This window comes from Vanellus vanellus (assembly GCF_965231255.1).
Source record: "Vanellus vanellus genome assembly, chromosome: 1".
Classification (NCBI taxonomy): Eukaryota; Metazoa; Chordata; class Aves; order Charadriiformes; family Charadriidae; genus Vanellus; species Vanellus vanellus.
The window spans coordinates 1,010,348-1,028,188 of NC_138905.1; the positions used below are offsets into that span (position 1 = coordinate 1,010,348).

Genomic DNA, 17,841 nt, shown 5'->3' on the forward strand with positions numbered 1-17,841 from the left:
GCGACCCCAGGTCCCAGCCCTGCGCTCGTTCCCCGGGTCCTCGGCCCCGGCTGGGGGGGTTTGGGGTCACCCGAGGATGGGAGCGGAGGATGGGTGGCTGCGCTGTGCCGGTGTCCCCGGTGGGAGGACATCCCGGAGCTGCTGCCGGACTGCGAGTCCCCGCTGCCAGGACGTGACGCCGCTGGGTGACCTCGGGTGGTCGAGGCCACGGGGCTGACGGACCCCGCCTTGCGGTGCCGGTGCCCCCCATCGCCTCGCAGGACGCGGACGCCGTGGGTGCTGCAGCCTCCCGGTAGGGTGCGGGTGTCCGTGGGGGGGTGGCCTTGGGGAGGGGGTGCAGGATGGGTGCTGCTGGGTGGCCCATGCTCACAGCTGGCCCGTGGGCCAGCAGGGACCTGCCGTGCCGCTGCCCACCCCAAAATGGGCCAAAATGGGCCCCCCCGCAGCAGCAGCTGAGCAGGGGGGTGGGTGGGGTACCCCATTCTGCTCCCCTTTTACCCCACGGGGGGACAGGCACAGGGGACAGGCACCGGGGGGGCCGGTGACCCTACACCCCCCTGAGCGAGGCCAGCGGGAGCCGGGGTGGGGGACCCCCGGGGGGGGGCAGAGCTGCTGACGGGGAAAGGAAAGAGTGAGATGGGAAGGGGAACCTCCTCCCCCCAATGCCCTGGGGGATCCCCTGACCCCAACTCCGCCGGGGGGCTGTCTTAGGGGACCCCCGACCCCTTCCGGGGCTGCCCCCCCGGTTCCCCTTCACCTGACCCCCCCGCGGGGCTGTGCTGGGGGATCCCCTCCCCTCCCCCCCGGGCTGCCCCCCCGCTCTCCCCGACACCGACCCCCCCGTGGGGCTGTCAGGGGACCCCCCCCGGGGCTGCCCCCCGGTCCTCCCTCCCCTGCCCCCCCCCCCCCCCCCCGTGGGGCCGTGCTGGGGGATCCCCGGCGTTCAGCCCCCCCGGTGCCGCCGGTGCTCGGCGCTGCAGGCACGCGGGGTGGGTGGCGGTGGTGACGTAAAGGCGGGCGTGTCCCCGCCCGGCCCCGCCCCCGGCGCGGCGGGAGGCCACGTGGGAACCCAGGCGGCCCTTTGCCGACGTGTCCCTGGCGCCGCGTGCCCCGGAAGTCCCGCCCCTCCCTCCGCGGGGCGGGGCCCTCCCGTGACGTCACCCCCGGCGGCGGCCTTTCGGGCCGGAGCGGCGGCGCCGCGCGCCGCCATTGGCCGAGGCGCGGCGGGGCGGGGCGGAGCGGACGGCGGGGCCGGCCTCCCGTTGGCCGTTCGCCGGGCGGCGGGGCGGGGCGGCGGTGAGGCCCCGCCCCCGTCCCTCGCCCCGCCCCGCGGCTCCCTTCCGCGCTCCCGCCGGGCCCCGTCCGTTCCCTCCGCGCTCGCCCCGTCCGTCGCCCCCCGCCCCGCCATGGCCTCCGCGGCCGCCCCCGGGCAGGGCGGCTCCGCGCCCCCCCTCGCCGTCCAGCGCGGCATCGTCAAGATGGTAAGGGCTCCCCCCGGGGCCTCCCTGCGCTCCGCTCCGCCCCGCCCGCCGCCTCGTGCGCCCGCTGGCCCGCACCGGGGCCGCAGACCCCCCCTCAGTGCTTGACACCCCCCCCACCTCCCGCAGGTTCCACCGGTACCCCAGACCCCCCCTTCGCTCCCCACCTCCCGTCCCGGTAACCGGGATCCCCACCTCCCGCAGCCCCCGCCGGTGCCCAGGACCCCCCTCCACTCCTCCTCCCGGTAGCCGGGACCCCCACCTCCCGCAGCCCCCGCAGGTAGCCGGGACCCCCACCTCTCTCAGCCCCCGCCAGGACCCCCCTCCGCTCCCTGCCTCCCGTCCCGGTAACCGGGACCCCCTCCTCCCCCCTCATGTAGTCCCCCCCTGGCCCTGCACCCCCGGTGCTGCTGTCCTCTCCCCAGCAGCCCGGAGACCCCTCGCTGCACCCCGGGAATCCCCCCCCCCTCACTCCCCAGGCAGGGGGTGCTGGAGGGGGGCTGCACCCTGAGCCCCCCACCCTGTCCTGGGGCACAGTTGGCCCCGGGGCCCTACGGCCCCGCCACCCCGGCTGCTGCGAAGGGGCTCGGAGAGCTTTGGGGTCCCCCCCAAGTGCCAGGGGAGCCGGTGGTCCCGCTCTGCCGCCGGCCCCGAAGCCCCCACAGCTCTGAGGAGTGGGAACATCCTGTGGGACACCGCTGGTGGGGACATCCCTCAGGGTTCTGCTCCTCTTCTTCCCGTCCTGGCGGTGTCCCCGCGGGAAGGAGCGGTGGGACAGGGTCCCTGAGCCCCTCCGCGTCACGTCCCCACGTGTGCCGGCAGCGGGAACTGGGAGGGCGAAGGTCGGCAGCCGCCGCTGGGATGGAGCCCTGGCACCGTGTCCGGGTCCCCTGTGTTCCCTCCCAGTGCCCTCCCCGTTACCGGCCGTGTCCCACCGCTCGCGGTGGTGGGTTCCCACCCTCCTCCCCACGTGTCTGTGTCGCGCCTCGTGCGCCAGCACTGTCCCAGCTCCCGTCTTTGACCCCGTTGGCCACTAAAGGCGCTTTGCAGCGTGCCCATTCCCCCAAAACGGGTTTTTCTTGTGCCCAAATACAGTTCTTTCTCAAGCTGCTGGGTGTCGTCCCCACCGCCCCCCCTGAGGCAGGTGTCAGCACCGGCTGCAAATCCCACCGCTGCCTTCAGGATGAGACCTTCGCTTGGGGTGTCACGTCACCCCGCAGCTTGCTGCAGCGGTGGGGACAGGTTTGGGGACGCTGCCTTCCCCCTGCCTCAGCTCGCTGGCGGCGTGGGGAGCTCTTCCCGCTGCCTCCTGCCATCTCGTGCCCAACAAACAGATTTTGGGATGCTCAGGGAAAACCTCGCTCGACTGCTCGTGCTGGCCTGGCTCTGTCCAAGGGGACGCGGACCCACAATGTGATTTTTCGGGTGGGATGGTGGGTGTCTGCTGGCTGAGAGACAGCTGTGCCCGGTGGGCACCGGCTCCCGGAGACACCGCACTGTCCCATGCCCGGGGGGGCTCCTGCGGGGTTGCTGGCCGGGCACCCCAACTGCTCCGTGGGGTGTGCCCTGTGCTCCCCCTTCCCTTTCCAGGGCAGCCAGCCCCAAATCCCCGCCCGGGGGGGTACCCCGGGGAGCTGGGGGGCGGCCCTGGCTCTCCATGGTCTCTAGAGCCAGGAGCTGCCAGGGCCAGCCAGGGTGGTGCCGGCCACGTGCTCTGTTGTGGGTGAAGTTTTTGAACTTGGAGGTTTTGGGGAATTTTTTGCACCTTCCTGATGCACAATTTATCCAGAAGTCGCAGCGGGACGGGGGGAGTTTGGGAGCGGGGAGGGGGCTCATCCTGGCGCAGCGGAGCAGGTGAAGAGCGGGAGGCGATGGGGGTCGGGGCTGTGCAGCTGCCGGCTCCCCCGGCTGTAAAAGGCACCGGGAGCCGCACTGGGCTTTGCTCCTTCCTTTTCGGGGGCCGGGGGAGCACGTGGGGTCCCGGGCAGGCATGGCTGGGCTCGGGGCAGTCGGGCACGTCGGGGTCCGGCTGCACTGGGTGTTGGTGGCTGGGCTGGAAGGAGTGCGGCGCAGCGTGGCACGGCCGTGGCTGGCGGCAGGGGGGGCCCCCCGGCGCGGAGCTGAGCCGGGGCCCCGCGTTGGTGAGTCTCTGGGTAAACAGAGCGAGCCAGGGCTGTTGGTTTCCATGCCAGTTGGTTGGGACCCTGCCGTCGCGTCTCACCACCTTCCTTCCCATTCCTGTGGGGGTTATTACCCTGTCATGCCCCACAGTGTCCGCTCTGGACACCGGCTGTGCCGGCAGGACCCCGGTGCTGTCCCCTCCTGCACTCAGGGGACGCCTCTGCCGCAGGACCCGCGTCCATCCGCCCCGTGTCCCTGTGCCGTGCCCCGGCCTTGGTGCGTCCGTCGCGCTCTCGGCTCAGCCTGCGCTGAATACCGCTTTTGCAGCCGGGTTTTAGCTGGGTTTAAGCCTGGTTCCCTCTGGCCAGAGCGCGGGGCGGCACTGACGGGGCGGCCGGGCTGATGTTTGCCAGCAAGGGCCAGCACGGCTCGGGCTGGCAGGGGGGAGCCGGGGCTGCTTTGGGGAGGGGGAAGCCCCGGTGGTGGCACCATCTCCCGGTCCCGTCGCTGCCCGAGCCTGGCCAGAAGCTGCAGCCCGGAAAGGCGTGTGCAGTTCCCCAACCGGGCAGCGGTGGGCAAGCAGTGTGGCCACTGGGCAGGCAGGGACGGGGGCCGCGGGAGGGCTGGCTGTGTGCTCGCCCCGAAGCACTGCGTGCGCCCATGGAGCACGGAGCAGCTCCGCCAATGAACCTGTCCCCTTCCCGGGACCCGGGGTTTGTATCGGTAATTGGATAAAACAGTTACAGCATCTGACTCGTTTCCCCGTGCCCTATAAATTAAAGATTAAGGTTAATTACAGCGATGAAACCTCTAAGTCCTTAAGTATCGAGCATTGAGCCTTTGCCGGGGGATCGCTCTGTGTGCGGCTCAGGCTTAATTTGAAGCTCGATTCCCAGTAGCTCACGCGGCGTGCCGGTCTCTGCCGTGCAGGAGGTGATGTGGAACAGCGAGCGTGGTGCCGCGGCGCGGCAGGGCTTGTTTCGGTGTCCCTGGCACCGCGCCGGGCTGGCTCCTGCGACGGGGCAGGAGTCCTCTGGCTTGGGGATGCGCTGGGAGCATCCGTGGGGATTTTGGGTGGGCAGCGAACCAGGAGGTCACGTGCTGAAATCCAACCCGGAGGTTTTCTGCGAGTGCTTCAGCAGCATCGCTCCCGCGTGTGAGGGAGCCAACGCCGATTAAAACGGGAACAGGGTGATCCCCAGCGCGCTCGCCCTGCTGGCCGGGAGCCCGGCTGGAGCTGGCCCTGCTGCCACCGTGGGTGGTTTGGGGTCTCGTACGGGGACGGGGCTGTTGAGACACCCTGGGGTTTTTGCAGGGTGGGATGATGCAGGTTGGTGTAATAGAGCCGGGTGCAGGGAGGAGCGGTTCCGTTTGGGTGTCTGTGATTTTTGGGGGTTATCCCAGCAGTTTTCCCCAGACCGGTTTATTGGGCTGTCCTCAGTCACTTGGCTGAAGTTACCAGCCGTGGGCGCACGGTGCGGCCAGCCCCATCGCTGGTACCTGCGGCTCCCACCGGGTCAGATCCCCCCGGTAAAAGTCTTAGCATCACGGTAGCGCACGGTCCTCGCTCAACATTCCTGTAAGAGCTGCCTGGGATGGGATGGGATGGGATGGGATGGGATGGGATGGGATGGGATGGGATGGGGCAGCCCAGCATAGCTGTGCTCCCGGCTCAGAGCACTCTGCAGCCAAAACAGCGTGGGCGATGGCCCGGCTGGGTTCCTCTGAGGGGTCACCACTGGGATCCCGATCTGCCAAGTCCCTCGTGTTATCCGCCGCGCTGAGATCGCCCCACAGTGCAGTTGTGCTGCGCTCTGAAGGAGGGGATGGGGCGTTTGAGAGGTACCGCTGCGGAGCTTGGCTCCATCCCGCAGCTCCGGGCAGGAGCAATTCCCGACTCTACCCGCCCTGTGAGAAATTGTGCCCTGTGGTGCCAAGTTGCCCGTGCCCTGCCGGGGGCAGGATCCATCCCTGGAAGTCTGTCCGTCCTCCCCACCCTCCCGGCTGCTCTCCTTTGCCGGGGGACCCCCTGTAACGCCTCTGCCTCCCCGCAGGTGCTGTCGGGCTGCGCCATCATCGTGCGAGGGCAGCCCCGAGGTGGGCCGCCCCCCGAGCGCCAGATCAACCTCAGCAACATCCGTGCCGGCAACCTCGCCCGCCGCGCCGCCGCCGGCCAGCTGGATGCCAAGGACACCCCGGATGAGGTGAGTGCCTCCCGCCAGCGGTGCCGCGCAGCCCCCCCTGCCCCGAGGACCGTGGGCTGAGCTGGGTGGGGGTCCCCCAGGCTTTTGCCCCCCACTCCAGCTGCATGGACTGCAGCACCCTCAGCTCAGCCATTGCAAGAGGCATCATCCGTGCCCCTGCCTGGCCCACTGTTGCCATCCCGTGGGGTGCAGGCAGGTTCCCCCTCGCCAGTGCTATCCCCTGCCCGGCCTGGGGACATGCAGGGTGCTGTGGCTGCAGGACGTAGGATGAAACAGTCCCTTCAATCATCCTTTAAGAGATCCTTTCCTTGCTTCATCCCTCCAGTGTGGATTTTGGGGCTGGTTTCTCTTGTCTCACCCCGCTGTGGTCATGCACGTGGCCAGGATGGGGGTGGCAAGCGAGGAGCAGGCACGGCTGGGCAAGGTCTGCAGGACTGGGGGAAGCTGGTGGTGCCTCCAAGCTTATAGAATGGTTTGGGTTGGAAGGGACTGTGAAAGGCCATGGAGTCCACCCCTGCCCCGGGCAGGGCCACCCCCCCCAGCCCCGTCCAACCCGGCCTTGACCACCCCCAGGGATGGGGCAGCCACAGCTTCTCGGGGCACCCTGCGCCAGGGGCTCACCGCCCGCACAGCCCAGAATTTCTTCCTCACATCTCATCATAGTCTCCCCTCTGTCAATGTCAAACCGTTCCCCCTCGTCCCACGGCTCCCCTCCCTGACCCAGAGTCCCTCCCCAGCTCTCCTGGAGCCCCTTTAGGCACTGGAAGGGGCTCGGAGGTCTCCCCGGAGCCTTCTCTTCTCCAGGCTGACCCCCCCACCTCTCCCAGCCTGTCCTCCCAGCAGAGGGGCTCCAGCCCTCCCAGCATCTCGGTGGCCTCCTCTGGCCCCGCTCCACCAGGTCCATGTCCTTCTGATGTTGGTGGCCCCCGAGCTGGAGGCAGCACTGCGGGGGGGTCTCCCCAGAGCAGAGCAGAGCGCAGCAGAGGGGCACAATCCCCCCTCGCCCTGCTGGCCACGCTGCGGGGGGTGCAGCCCGGGGTGCCGGGGGCTCACTGCGCTGCCAGCACACACCTGTGGGGGTTTGCCTGCCCCGGGGCTGGGGGCACAGGGGGCCACGGGGGTGTTGCTTTGGCAGACTGGGTGCGGGCATGGCTGCCTGTGCCCGCAGTCTCGGGAGCGGCAGGTTTATGTCGGAGGGAGCCCAGCCCCGGCCACCCATCCTCCCAGCCCCGGGGGTGGTGCAGAGCGCTGGCAGCTAATTGCTCTCCCTGGGGAGTTTGTCTTCTAAACACTGCTTCAGCCTTTAAATGTCACTCTTTTAAAAAATTATGCCTGTCAGGTTTGCTAATTGTTTATGAGCACGTCATGTTCTCTCCTCCGGACCGCGTTCCCCACCCACCCGCTGCGGTGGAGTGGGGCTGAGCTCGCCGGGGCTCCGGTGTGTTCCTGCCGCGGTGCAGGGAGGTGCTGGGGGACACGAGAACCCGCTTCTCCCAGCCAGGCACGGCTGCCACGGCCCGTCCCGCTCTGCTCCTTCACCACGGGCACCCACGCAGGCTTGGGTAGGGGCTGGAGGAGCCCCCGCCACGTCCCTGGGAGCAGGGGCTGGTCCAGCCCCCGGTGCCACCGCAGCTCCAGCCCTGCTCCTTCCCTCCCAGGAACCGTCCCGGGCTCTGCCGGCTGCGTCTTGGCTGTGCCCGAGGGGCGTGATGTGGGCTGGAAAACCAACCGTGGTCCCCTTTGCTGGGGATGGAGCGGGAGAGAGGGGGTGTTCCCGCTGCAGAGTAACGGGGTCGGTTCCTCTGCGAGCTCGTGGGCTGCAAACAGCCTCCAGCGCGGTCCTGGGCTAACGCAGCACACGGGTCCCCCCGGGGTGGGGAGGCTCTGGGCTTTCCCGGCTGCGTTTGACCCATTGGCTCTCCAACTTCTTTCCCTCCAGCCCTGGGGGTTCCCGGCTCGCGAGTTCCTGCGGAAGAAGCTGATCGGAAAGGAGGTCTGCTTTACCGTGGAGTACAAGACCCCGCAGGGCCGGGAGTACGGGATGGTGTACTTGGGGAAAGGTGAGTGCAAAGGGGTCCGTCGGGCGCCTAAAGGGCTGGCGGGGAGCGCGCGGTGCTCGCGTGCGGTGCTCGCAGCCAGAGCATGCAGCAGGAGCGCGTGGTGCTCGCAGCGGGAGCTGTTCACCGAGAGGGTGGGGTGGGACGCGGTGTCGGTCCCAACATGCCCAGTTTTTGGTGGAGCTCCAGGTTTTGGAGGGAAGCGATGCCCGGCGGCGGTGCCGGCTGCCTGCGAGGCTGCGCAGAGCGGGAGCACGGCCGCGCTCTCCGAGGCTGCGCCCGCTGGTTGATGCACCGCACGCAAGCCATGGTGCAAGGAGGATTCCCCTAGGTTTTTCCCCTGCCATCCTTTCTGTTGGTATAAATCTTGTGCTCCTCTCCGGCTGATGGAAATCGCCCAAAAGGTTTACCTGTGGCTCCTGAGGATGTGGCGCAGCACCGGCAGCGAAGCTGCTCAGCCCCAGTGCTGTGCGATGCCTGCAGGGCGGCTCGGGGCAGGGTGGCCTTCTTGGTGCTCGTGCGGCTGGGCTTCGGCTCCGGTTAGGTCCCCTCTCCTGGTGAGCGCGATGCCGGACTGCACTCTGCCGGGTGCTGCGTCCCCTCTGCCAACAGCCCTGGCCGATTCTGGTTCCAGCCGTGCTGGCAGGTGAGTTTTTGGGCTCTGGCTCCTCACGGTTAGCCCTCAGCCATGCAGGCTGGTGAAAGAAAGGAGCTTAGAGGTGCCCGTGTCCTGCTGCCGCTCTGCTCTGCTGGGCTTAGCTCCTGGTTGGACTGCCCGTCCCTGTGGGTTTCAAGAAGGGGGATGAGATCTGCTGGACACGGGTGGGCTCCTGGGAGGTGGACACTCACCATGACCCAGATCGTCCTCCAGCGCTGTGCGGTGCAGGGTCACCGGGGCAGATGGATGCACCGGCTTGGCACGGGGGAGGAGATGCGCTGAGCGAACGGTGCACCTCTGTGCTCACCAGAGAGTCGGTGTGGAGCCAGGATAGCCCCGTGACTCGGATATTTGGGATACGACCGGGGTGTAGGTTGGGCTCAGCCAGAGCTCTCCAGAAGCCGTCTCTCCCGTGGGAAGCTCTGGGGGGATAACTCGTTGCTGTTGGGGGAAGGAGAGCGGGACCAGGCGTGTGCGAGGGGCTGTACCAGAGCGCGGGGGCTGCTGAGTTTTGGGGGTGCCTCCCCTGGGGTAGCTCTGGTACGCAGGGGGGGGTCGGGTGCCCTCAGCCCCGTGTCCCTGCAGACTGCTGCTTGCAACTCGGCCATGCAGAGCCAGACTGGAAAGGGTGAGCGGGTGCCGCGAGGCATCCTTGTCTCCAAATATGTTCCCTGGCGTCGCGGTGGCACTTGGAGCCTTTCCTGCATGGACGCAGGAGGTTGGCTCGAGCAGCAAACGGCGGTTTGACGGGGTTCTTCCCGAGGCGGTGCGGCACGAATGGAGCGAGGGGGGGGTTGCGCGGAGGGCCAGGGGGGAAAGGAGGTGGCCCACGGTCTGGGGAGAGGCTCCCTCTGGGTCTGTGGCAGGAGTTGCCGGTGCCGCTGCCTGGGCAGGATTGCCGGCCATCAGCTTTGCTGCGCGGCCAGAGCGCCCAGCACCGCTGCTGGCTCCCCGTTCCCCGCTGCAGGGGATCAGCGGGTGCATTCGTGGCCGCGCAGCTCCCCAGGGAGGCTGGAGCTCTCTCCTCGGAGGTTTTGAGGCTTGGCTGGATGGCGTGGCCCAGGGTGGGCAATAGCCCTGCTTGGACCCCCTTTCCACCAGCACCTCGTCACTGTGGCTGCAAGGGTGCCCTGGGCTGGCTTCCCATTGCTGCTGCATCCTAGTGCGCTCCATCCAGCGTCCCCCGTGTCCTTATGGGGGTCCCCCTCCAGTGCGGGAACATGAGACCCCAACAGTCCGAAGAACTGCGAGAAAGGGGAGCAGAGCCCTACGTGCTGCCAGGACGAGCCTGTTCCCCAGGACCACAAATAACTGGGTATCGAAATTACCTCCGTGCTCATTCCTGAGCTTCCAGTCTGCTGGTGGGCTGGGGGACTGGGAAGCCCTTTGGGATGGAGATCCCCTCTTGGGGGAATCATAGTTTTGGATGCTGCTCTCCACTTTCCCGCCCCCCCGGGCTGTCCTCCAGCAGGAGTCATGGCAGGTCCCGACAGCGCAGTCTGCAACAAATAAGCCTTGAAAGGGTTTTTTTTGTTCGGTGACACCGCAATGAGTGAATCGCTCCCTTTCAGTCATCTGCAGCCTTGTTGTCTGCCACGTTAAGGACTCTTATGCCGTGCCTCCCGCGTAGGTGTCGTCCTTATTGTTAAATCCCAGCCTGTCACACCGCGGAGGTGAGAAATGAAGCATAAAATGTTTCCTGATGAAGTTTGTCAAGGTTTAAAATACTATTAATATGGAAACGCTGCGACAGCTTCCCTGGCAGCGATGCAGCAGCTGTCTGCGGCTCCGGGCTTTGGAGGGGTGGGGGATTTGGAGGGATGGGGTCTTGCCATGGCTCACTGGTGGTGGCTGAGCCGGAGTGGAGGTGCTGGGGAATGGTGGGGGTCCAGGCAGTGCCCTGCAGCCCCTCCCCAGCGGCTCGGGGCTGTGCAACCCTGCGCCATCCCTTCCACGTGGGCAGCGGGGGCGTTCTGCCTGAATCCTCCCGTTTATCACAGAATGATTTGGGTGGGAAGGGACCTTGAAGACCATCTCATTCCACCCCCTGCCCTGGGCAGGGACACCTCCCCCCAGCCCAGGTCGCTCCCAGCCCCGTCCAACCCGGCCTTGAACACCTCCAGGGATGGGGCAGCCACAGCTCCTCGGGGCACCCTGCGCCAGGGGCTCACCGCCCGCACAATAAGGAATTTCTTCCCGATATCTCATTTCAATCTCCCCTCTGTCAGTGTCAAACCGTTCCCCCTCATCCTGTCGCTTCCCCCCCCCCCCCCCCCCCCCCCCCCCCCCCCCCCGACCCAGAGTCCCTCCCCACCTCTCCTGGAGCCCCTTTAGGCACTGGAAGGGGCTTGGAGGTCTCCGCGGAGCCTTCTCTTCTCCAGGCTGACCCCCCCACCTCTCCCAGCCTGTCCTCCCAGCAGAGGGGCTCCAGCCCTCCCAGCATCTCGGTGGCCTCCTCTGGCCCCGCTCCAGCATCTCCATGTCTTTCCTGTGCTGGGGACTCCAGAGCTGGATGCAGTACTCCAGGTGGGGTTCCCCCAGAGCAGAGTATAGGCGCAGAATCCCCCCCCTCGCCCTGCTGGCCACACTTCTGATGCAGTCCAGGATACGGGTGGCCTTCTGGGCTGCGATCGCACACTGCCCGCTCACGTTCAACTTCTCGTCAATCAGCACCCGCAGGTCCTTCTCCTCAGGGCTGCTCTCCAGCCATTCCCCGCCCAGCCTGGAGTTGTGCTTGGGATCGCCCCAACCCAGACGTAGGACCTCTCACTTGGCCTGGTTTGACCTCATGATGTTGGCTTGGGCCCACCTTTCCAGCCTGTCCAGGTCCCTCTGGATGTCATCCCTCCCCTCCAGCGCGTCTACCTCACCACACAGCTTGGGGTCATCGGCAAACTTGCTGAGGGTGCCCTTGATCACATTGTCCATGTCACCAACAAAGGTGTTGAACAGCACGGGTCCCAGTGCCGACCCCTGAGGAACACCACTCATAGTGGGTCTCCACTTTGACCTCGAGCCGTTGACCACAACTCTTTGAGTGCGACTGTCCAGCCAGTTCTTTATCCACCGAGTGGTCCATCTGTCAAATCCACATCTCTCCAACTTAGAGACCAGGATGTGGTGCGGGACGGTGTCTGCTGTCTCTTGCCTGGCATCCCCCCTGGACCATGGCTTTGTCCCCCACCTCCCCAGGGGCTCTGCCTCCCGGTAGCCGTGAACCCCCCATGTTTCTGCAGAGGAAGGCCGCCTTGCGCAGCGGTGCCCGTTGCAGGTCGTGCTGGCAGCGCAGCCTTCCTCGGAAATCCAGAGAGCCCCTTTGGTGCTGGGAGGGCATTGCCAGCCTCCCCTGGGGGCACGGGGGATGTCCCCTTCCCGTGGAGGTGGCCCTGGGTGACAGCACGCCTTGCAGCCCGGCAGCAACGTGCCACCTTCCCACTCGCTTAGCCCCGGTCTGGGGGAAACGGTGTCCCCAGGAGAGCTCAGGGCTGCTCCGCTCGATGCATCGTGAAGGCCACGTGCTGCTGGGACACGGGGCTGGGGACAGGAGCCTTCTGCTCCCAGATTGCTCGGGCACTTGTTAGCTAAAATCATTTTGGGAATGTTTTGCAGTGTGCCTCCGGGCAGCCCCGCGCGCTGGTGGCTCATCCCGCTGACTCCTCTCCTCCTCTCTCCGCAGACACCAGTGGCGAGAACATTGCCGAGTCCCTCGTGGCCGAAGGGCTGGCCTCCCGCCGGGAAGGGATCCGAGCCAACAAGTACGTATGCGGCTGTGTTCCTGCACGGCCCCGGTGAGCCCGTGCTGTGCGGCCGTGCCCATCCTCTGCCGTGATTCACCCGGGCACGGAGCCGGTTGGGTTCTTCGGCTTTGGCCGGGCACCCGCCCCTGCTCCGGGGCTCTCTGCGGTGCCCGGGTTCCGCAGGCATCGGTGTCCCAGCGTGGTGACCCCTCAGCTTTAGGGTTGGGTTGGGGAGGGGGTGCCGGGCGTCTCCTTGCCCTGGATGCTGAAGCACCAGAGCTGTGACCCTGGGCTGCAGGGCAAAAAGTCTTCTGAAGATTGTGGTTGCTGGAAAATAAGGCCTGGCATGGGGTCGAGGCGCTTGAATTCACAGCATCCCAGAATCCCAGACTGGTCAGGGTCAGAAGGGACCTCCTGGAGCTCCCCCAGTCCCACCCCCGCCAGAGCAGGGGCACCTCCAGCAGTGGCACAGGACACGTCCAGGCGGGTCTGGAGTGGCTCCAGAGGGGGAGACTCCCCCCCTCTCTGGGCAGCTGTGCCAGTGCTCTGCCACCCTCACAGGAGAGAAGTCCCTCCTCAGGTTGAGATGGAACTGCCTATGGTCACCTTTGTGCCCGTTCCCTCTTGTCCTGTCACTGGGCACCGCTGAACAAAGACCGTTCCCACCCCCCGGCACCCGCCCTTTGGGGATTGATAAGCGTTGATAAGATCCCCCTCAGTCTTCTCTTCTCCAGACTGAACAGCCCCACGGCCCTCAGCCCTTCCTCAGCAGAGAGATGCTCCAGTCCACTCAGCATCTCTGTAGCCCTTTGCTGGACCCTCTCCAGCAGTTCCCTGTCCTTCTTGACCCAGGGAGCCCCAAACTGGACACAGTGCTCCAGATGTGGCCTCACCGGGGCAGAGCAGAGATTCAAGAGAGGTGACTCTTTCATTCAAGGTGATGATGTGATGTTCCTGCCCCTCGTCCTGTGTCTGGGTAGAACAATGCCACCGGACCCGATGGCGATGCTTCGCCCTGCCGTGTCCTGGAGCAAGGGGGAAGCACGGCCTGGGCTGTGGCGTGCCAGCGTCCCCGCGCGTGGCCCCGGGCTATCCTGCTCCAGGGGTGCAAGTTGTTTCTGTGGCGCGGCTATAAATACCGGTGGGACGCTATTTCCATCCCCGCAGCCTGCTGGGCTGGAAGCTTGCCCGTGTCGCTTCCTAAAACTGTTCCTGGCACACTTGGATGCTTTCCACCCAGGGTTTTCGGTAGCGCAGCCCGTAAACAGGTATGGTGAGTAAACAGGGCGCGCATTGCCAAGGGCACGGATGGGTTATTTTGTGCCCGGGCTTGCCGGCGCTGGAGCCTCGAGTGCCGGCGGGTCCTGCTTGCTGCCTGCGTCCCCCAGTCCCTGCCCCCAGCCCTCGGGGAGCGTGCTCCCTGCCTGGTGCTGGTGGGCTCTGGGTGCCGCTGGTGGAGTTCAACGGCTCAGCTTTGGCACGGTCGGGGAGCACCGCGGGGCGGTGATGCCTGGGAGAGGTGCGGAAGCCGCTCTGACTGCGCTGGAGGGGCTGCAGGAGCCACCAGCCTGCGGTGCTGCTGGGGCTGGGGGCGAGGAGCTGCGGGGAGAGCGGGCGCAGCACCAGCGGTGGAGCCTGGCGAGGACCGGTGGCATCCGTAGGATGGATGGGGTTCAGCCGGAGTCGGCTCTTGCTGCCCTGTCCTGGTTCTGCCCCTCCTGCGTGGAGGTGGAGTGAGGGAGGAAAGCCTCCGCCTGGCAGTCCAGTGGGGTTCTTGCACCAACTTTAGACTCATTGAGTCGTTGAGGTTGGAAAAGACCTTTAAGATCAAGTCCAACCGTCACCCCAGCACTGCCAAGCCCACCACTGAACCATGTCCCTCAGCACCACATCTACATGTCTTTTAAATACCCCCCAGGATGGCCACTCCCCCCCTGCCCTGGGCAGCCTGTGCCAGTGCTTGACAACCCTTTCAGTGAAGAAGTTTCTCCCAATATCCACCCTAAACCTCCCCTGGTGCAACCTGAGGCCGTTTCCTCTTGTCCCATCGCCTGTTCCATGGGAGCAGAGACCAACCCCCCCTCGCTACCCCCTCCTTTCAGGGAGCTGTAGAGAGCGAGAAGGTCTCCCCTCGGCCTCCTCTTCTCCAGGCTGAGCACCCCCAGGGCCCTCAGCTGCTCCTCACAAGTTCTCCAGACCCTTCTTGTGCTCCAGACCCCTTACAGCTCCGTTGCCCTTCTCTGGACACGCTCCAGCACCTCAATGTCTGTCGTGTCGTGAGGGGCCCAAAACTGAACACAGCACTCGAGGTGGGGCCTCACCGGTGCTGAGTCGGGGGGACGGTCACTGCCCCAGTCCTGCCGGCCACGCTGTTCCTGACACAGGCCGGGATGCCGTCGGCCTTCTTGGCCACCCGGGCACGCTGCCGGCCCACGTTCAGCTGGCCGTCGACCAACACGCCCAGGTCCTTCTCCACCGGGCAGCTCTCCAGCCACTCTGCCCCACGCCTGTAGCGTCCATGGGGTTGGTGTCACCCAAGGGCAGGACTCGGCACTCGGCCGTGTTGACCCTCACACCACTGCCCTCAGCCCGTGGGTCCGGCCTGGCCAGAGCCCTCTGTAGGGCCGTCCCACCCTCCCGCAGAGTCAAGGTTCAGAAGGGACCCCCTTGCTTTCCAAGTTCCTTCTCCGAGCGGAGTCTGGGTGCGGCTGGATCCCCTCCAAGTCCCAGACTCAGTCAACGGTTGATGGCTCAAGGATTATATGTGCGCCATCAGTCCTTTGTATCACTTAGCTGAGATTTCAAAGTGTGACTGTTAGTCGCCTACTGAGAATCCGTTGTGGCAAGGACTCTCCCAGTCTCGAGGAGTAACTGGGAAAGGTGTCCCTGCCCAAGGGGAGGTCCTGGCGTGCAGCCCGCGGCCGTGCGGGAGAGTTCAAAGGGCTCTTGGGCTGTTCGTTAATTATGGGGGTGAGATGATTGACTCATAGTCACATTTACATACCCACTGCAGATGTTAATTTCTTCCAAATTTGGCTCGAGTCGGATGTTGACCACCACTGTGGTTCGGTGGGTGCGTTGCTGTAAATTAGCCCGTGGCTATTGCGTCGTTATCTGTCTTTCCCCGAATCCATACGCCCCCATCACGATGGCTGCTGGTGGGTGTCGCTCGAGCAGGAGGACGGACGAAGGTCAGGTCAGGGGGGAGCACGCCGTCGCAAGCCCCCTGCCCTGGCTCTGCCGCAGGAGCACATCGGCTGTGGCCGCACCGCTCATCCCACCGGGGGATGGTCGCGTGGCAGTACAGCCACCCCGCTCCAGCGGGGAGGTGACCGAGGTCCCCCCGGGCATTTGCTGCCTGGGACTTTTCAGGTGCTTCTGGAGTGGTCTGTTGTGTCGGCAGGAGGGAAATTGGGGTGCAGGGTGGGTGCTGTCATCCACCGCTTGTGCTAAGGGGACCTGGGAACCCACATGGGGACCTTCTGGTGGCTTCAGGCTCACGGGGGTCTTCAACCTCCTCCTGCACGAGCACCCAGCAGATAGCATCCCCCGTGGAGCAGGACCAGGACGTGCAGCGCCCCAGGCTGGGTGATGCCGCTGCCATGAGCTCCGTCACCGGTGCATCAGGGCTGGTGGTGCATCGGCACTGGTGCGGCGCAGTTAGCACAGGACTGAGCTTCCTGCAATTAAACATCACCTGGAGTGCCGCGCTGCTCGAGTTTGCTCTCCTCATTCAAAGGGTGCGTTAATTAACGGGTGTGTGAGGTGACTCTCAACCACTCATTGTCAGCTGCGTGAGTCGGGCACTTCTGCGGCTAGTTTGGGCTTCATCAGGTTGTTGCTTTTCCCTGAGCTGAAGAATCATAGAATCATGGAATGGTTTGGGTTGGAACGGATCATTAAAGGCCATCGAGTCCCCCCCTGCCCCGGGCAGGGCCACCTCCCCCCAGCCCAGGTCGCTCCCAGCCCCGTCCAACCCAGCCTTGAACACCCCCAGGGATGGGGCAGCCACAGCTTCTCGGGGCACCCTGCGCCAGGGGCTCACCGCCCGCACAAAAAGGAATTTCTTCCTCACATCTCATCTCAGTCTCCCCTCTGTCAGTGTCAAACTGTTCCCCCTCATCCCATCGCTCCCCTCCCTGACCCAGAGCCCCTCCCCACCTCTCCTGGAGCCCCTTTAGGCACTGGAAGGGGCTCGGAGGTCTCTGCAGAGCCTTCTCTTCTGCAGGCTGAACCCCCCCCACCTCTCCCAGCCTGTGCTAAAACGCAAATCTTACTGAATTTGTTTGACGGGTTGGAACAGCACCGGGCAGGGCTGCCCTCGGCGCGGGGAGGGGGCTGCGGCCGCTGTGCTCTGCCTTAGGCAGCCGCCTGCCTGCGCGGGACCGGGGACGTTCTGCTGTTTGGTACAGGGCCTGGGTTTGCCGTCCCTCCTCTGCCAAAGCGTCCTCTGCCGCGCCGGGGCTCGGGGCTGCTGCTGCGGGACCCGCGGGCAGCCGTCTCGCCGAGGCTGCCTTTCCATCACGGTGCACAAAGCAGCCGCTGAAGGAGTGGTGTGGGTTATCCTCCTCAGCCTTATTTGGGGGTATCCCGACATCGATGGCGCTGCTGCCGTGCCGGAGAAACTTACTTTGATTTACTGCGCGCTGCTGTCAGCAGCACGAAGCATCGCTCACCAGCTCACCCAGGCGCTGCCTTTTCTAGACGTGAGTGGTCAAATCGCTAAAGCGTCCGGAAAAGTGCCTGGAAGATGGATGTTCCCGGTGATAAAACATGCAGGAACCCGCAGCGTCCTGCCTGGTCTCACCCCATCTCCTCCTGTCCTTGCAGCCCCGAGCAGAGCAGGCTGGCGGAGCTGGAGGAGCAAGCCAAGAGTGCCAAGAAGGGGATGTGGAGCGAGGGGACGGGCTCCCACACCATCCGGGATCTCAAGTACACCATCGAAAACCCCCGGCACTTCGTGGACTCCATGCACCAGAAGCCAGTCAATGGTAAGCTGGCACCGACTCTGGCCCTGGGTGCTGGGGTCGCCCCGTCCTCCATCCTCCGTCTCCTGCCTGTACGTGGCCTCGGGGCATGGCTGCCTGCGCCGCGCTGCTGGGGTGCCGTTCCCAACACCCTCTCGCTGCGGAGGATGGAGGAGAGCCGGCTCCGGCTCCGCGGCTCCCGCCGAGCCCTCCGCAGCAGGACCAACCTCTCTGCTTTTGCTCCGCAGCCATCATAGAGCACGTGCGGGACGGCAGCGTGGTGAGAGCCCTCCTCCTCCCTGATTACTACCTGGTCACCGTCATGCTCTCGGGGATCAAGGTGAGGCTCGGCCGCCGGCCCCGGCCGTGGCAGACGTGCTCCGCACTCCCCTTTGCAGCGAGTTCCCTCTTGAATTTGCGCCATCGTTCATTGCGCGTCCTCCTTGGCGCCTTTCGGCACCGGTGCAAGCGTGCAGGGCGGGCACCCGCGGCTGCCGGGCTCGCGGGGCGAGGGCAGGGAGGGATGGAGGCAGGGGTACCGCTGCCTTCTCACCCGCTGTGTCGTCCTTACACACCCACCAGTAACAGTCTGGTTGCAGCCCCTGGTCGCGTGCACGCT

General features: G+C 65.8%; 1 protein-coding gene across 2 annotated transcripts in view; it reads left to right on the forward strand.

Annotated features, from left to right (window-relative positions):
- The first annotated feature begins 1,354 nt into the window (after window positions 1-1,354).
- The window catches only part of SND1 (staphylococcal nuclease and tudor domain containing 1), a 161,364-nt gene continuing 144,877 nt past the window's right edge, over window positions 1,355-17,841 (forward strand). For both annotated transcript variants that reach the window (XM_082484025.1, XM_082484026.1), the window contains exons 1-6: window positions 1,355-1,481; window positions 5,654-5,803; window positions 7,743-7,863; window positions 12,195-12,273; window positions 17,086-17,246; window positions 17,471-17,562. In XM_082484025.1, the coding sequence (XP_082340151.1) occupies window positions 1,407-1,481; window positions 5,654-5,803; window positions 7,743-7,863; window positions 12,195-12,273; window positions 17,086-17,246; window positions 17,471-17,562 (678 nt within the window). In that variant the 5' untranslated portion in view covers window positions 1,355-1,406. The remainder of the gene's footprint in view (window positions 1,482-5,653; window positions 5,804-7,742; window positions 7,864-12,194; window positions 12,274-17,085; window positions 17,247-17,470; window positions 17,563-17,841) is intronic.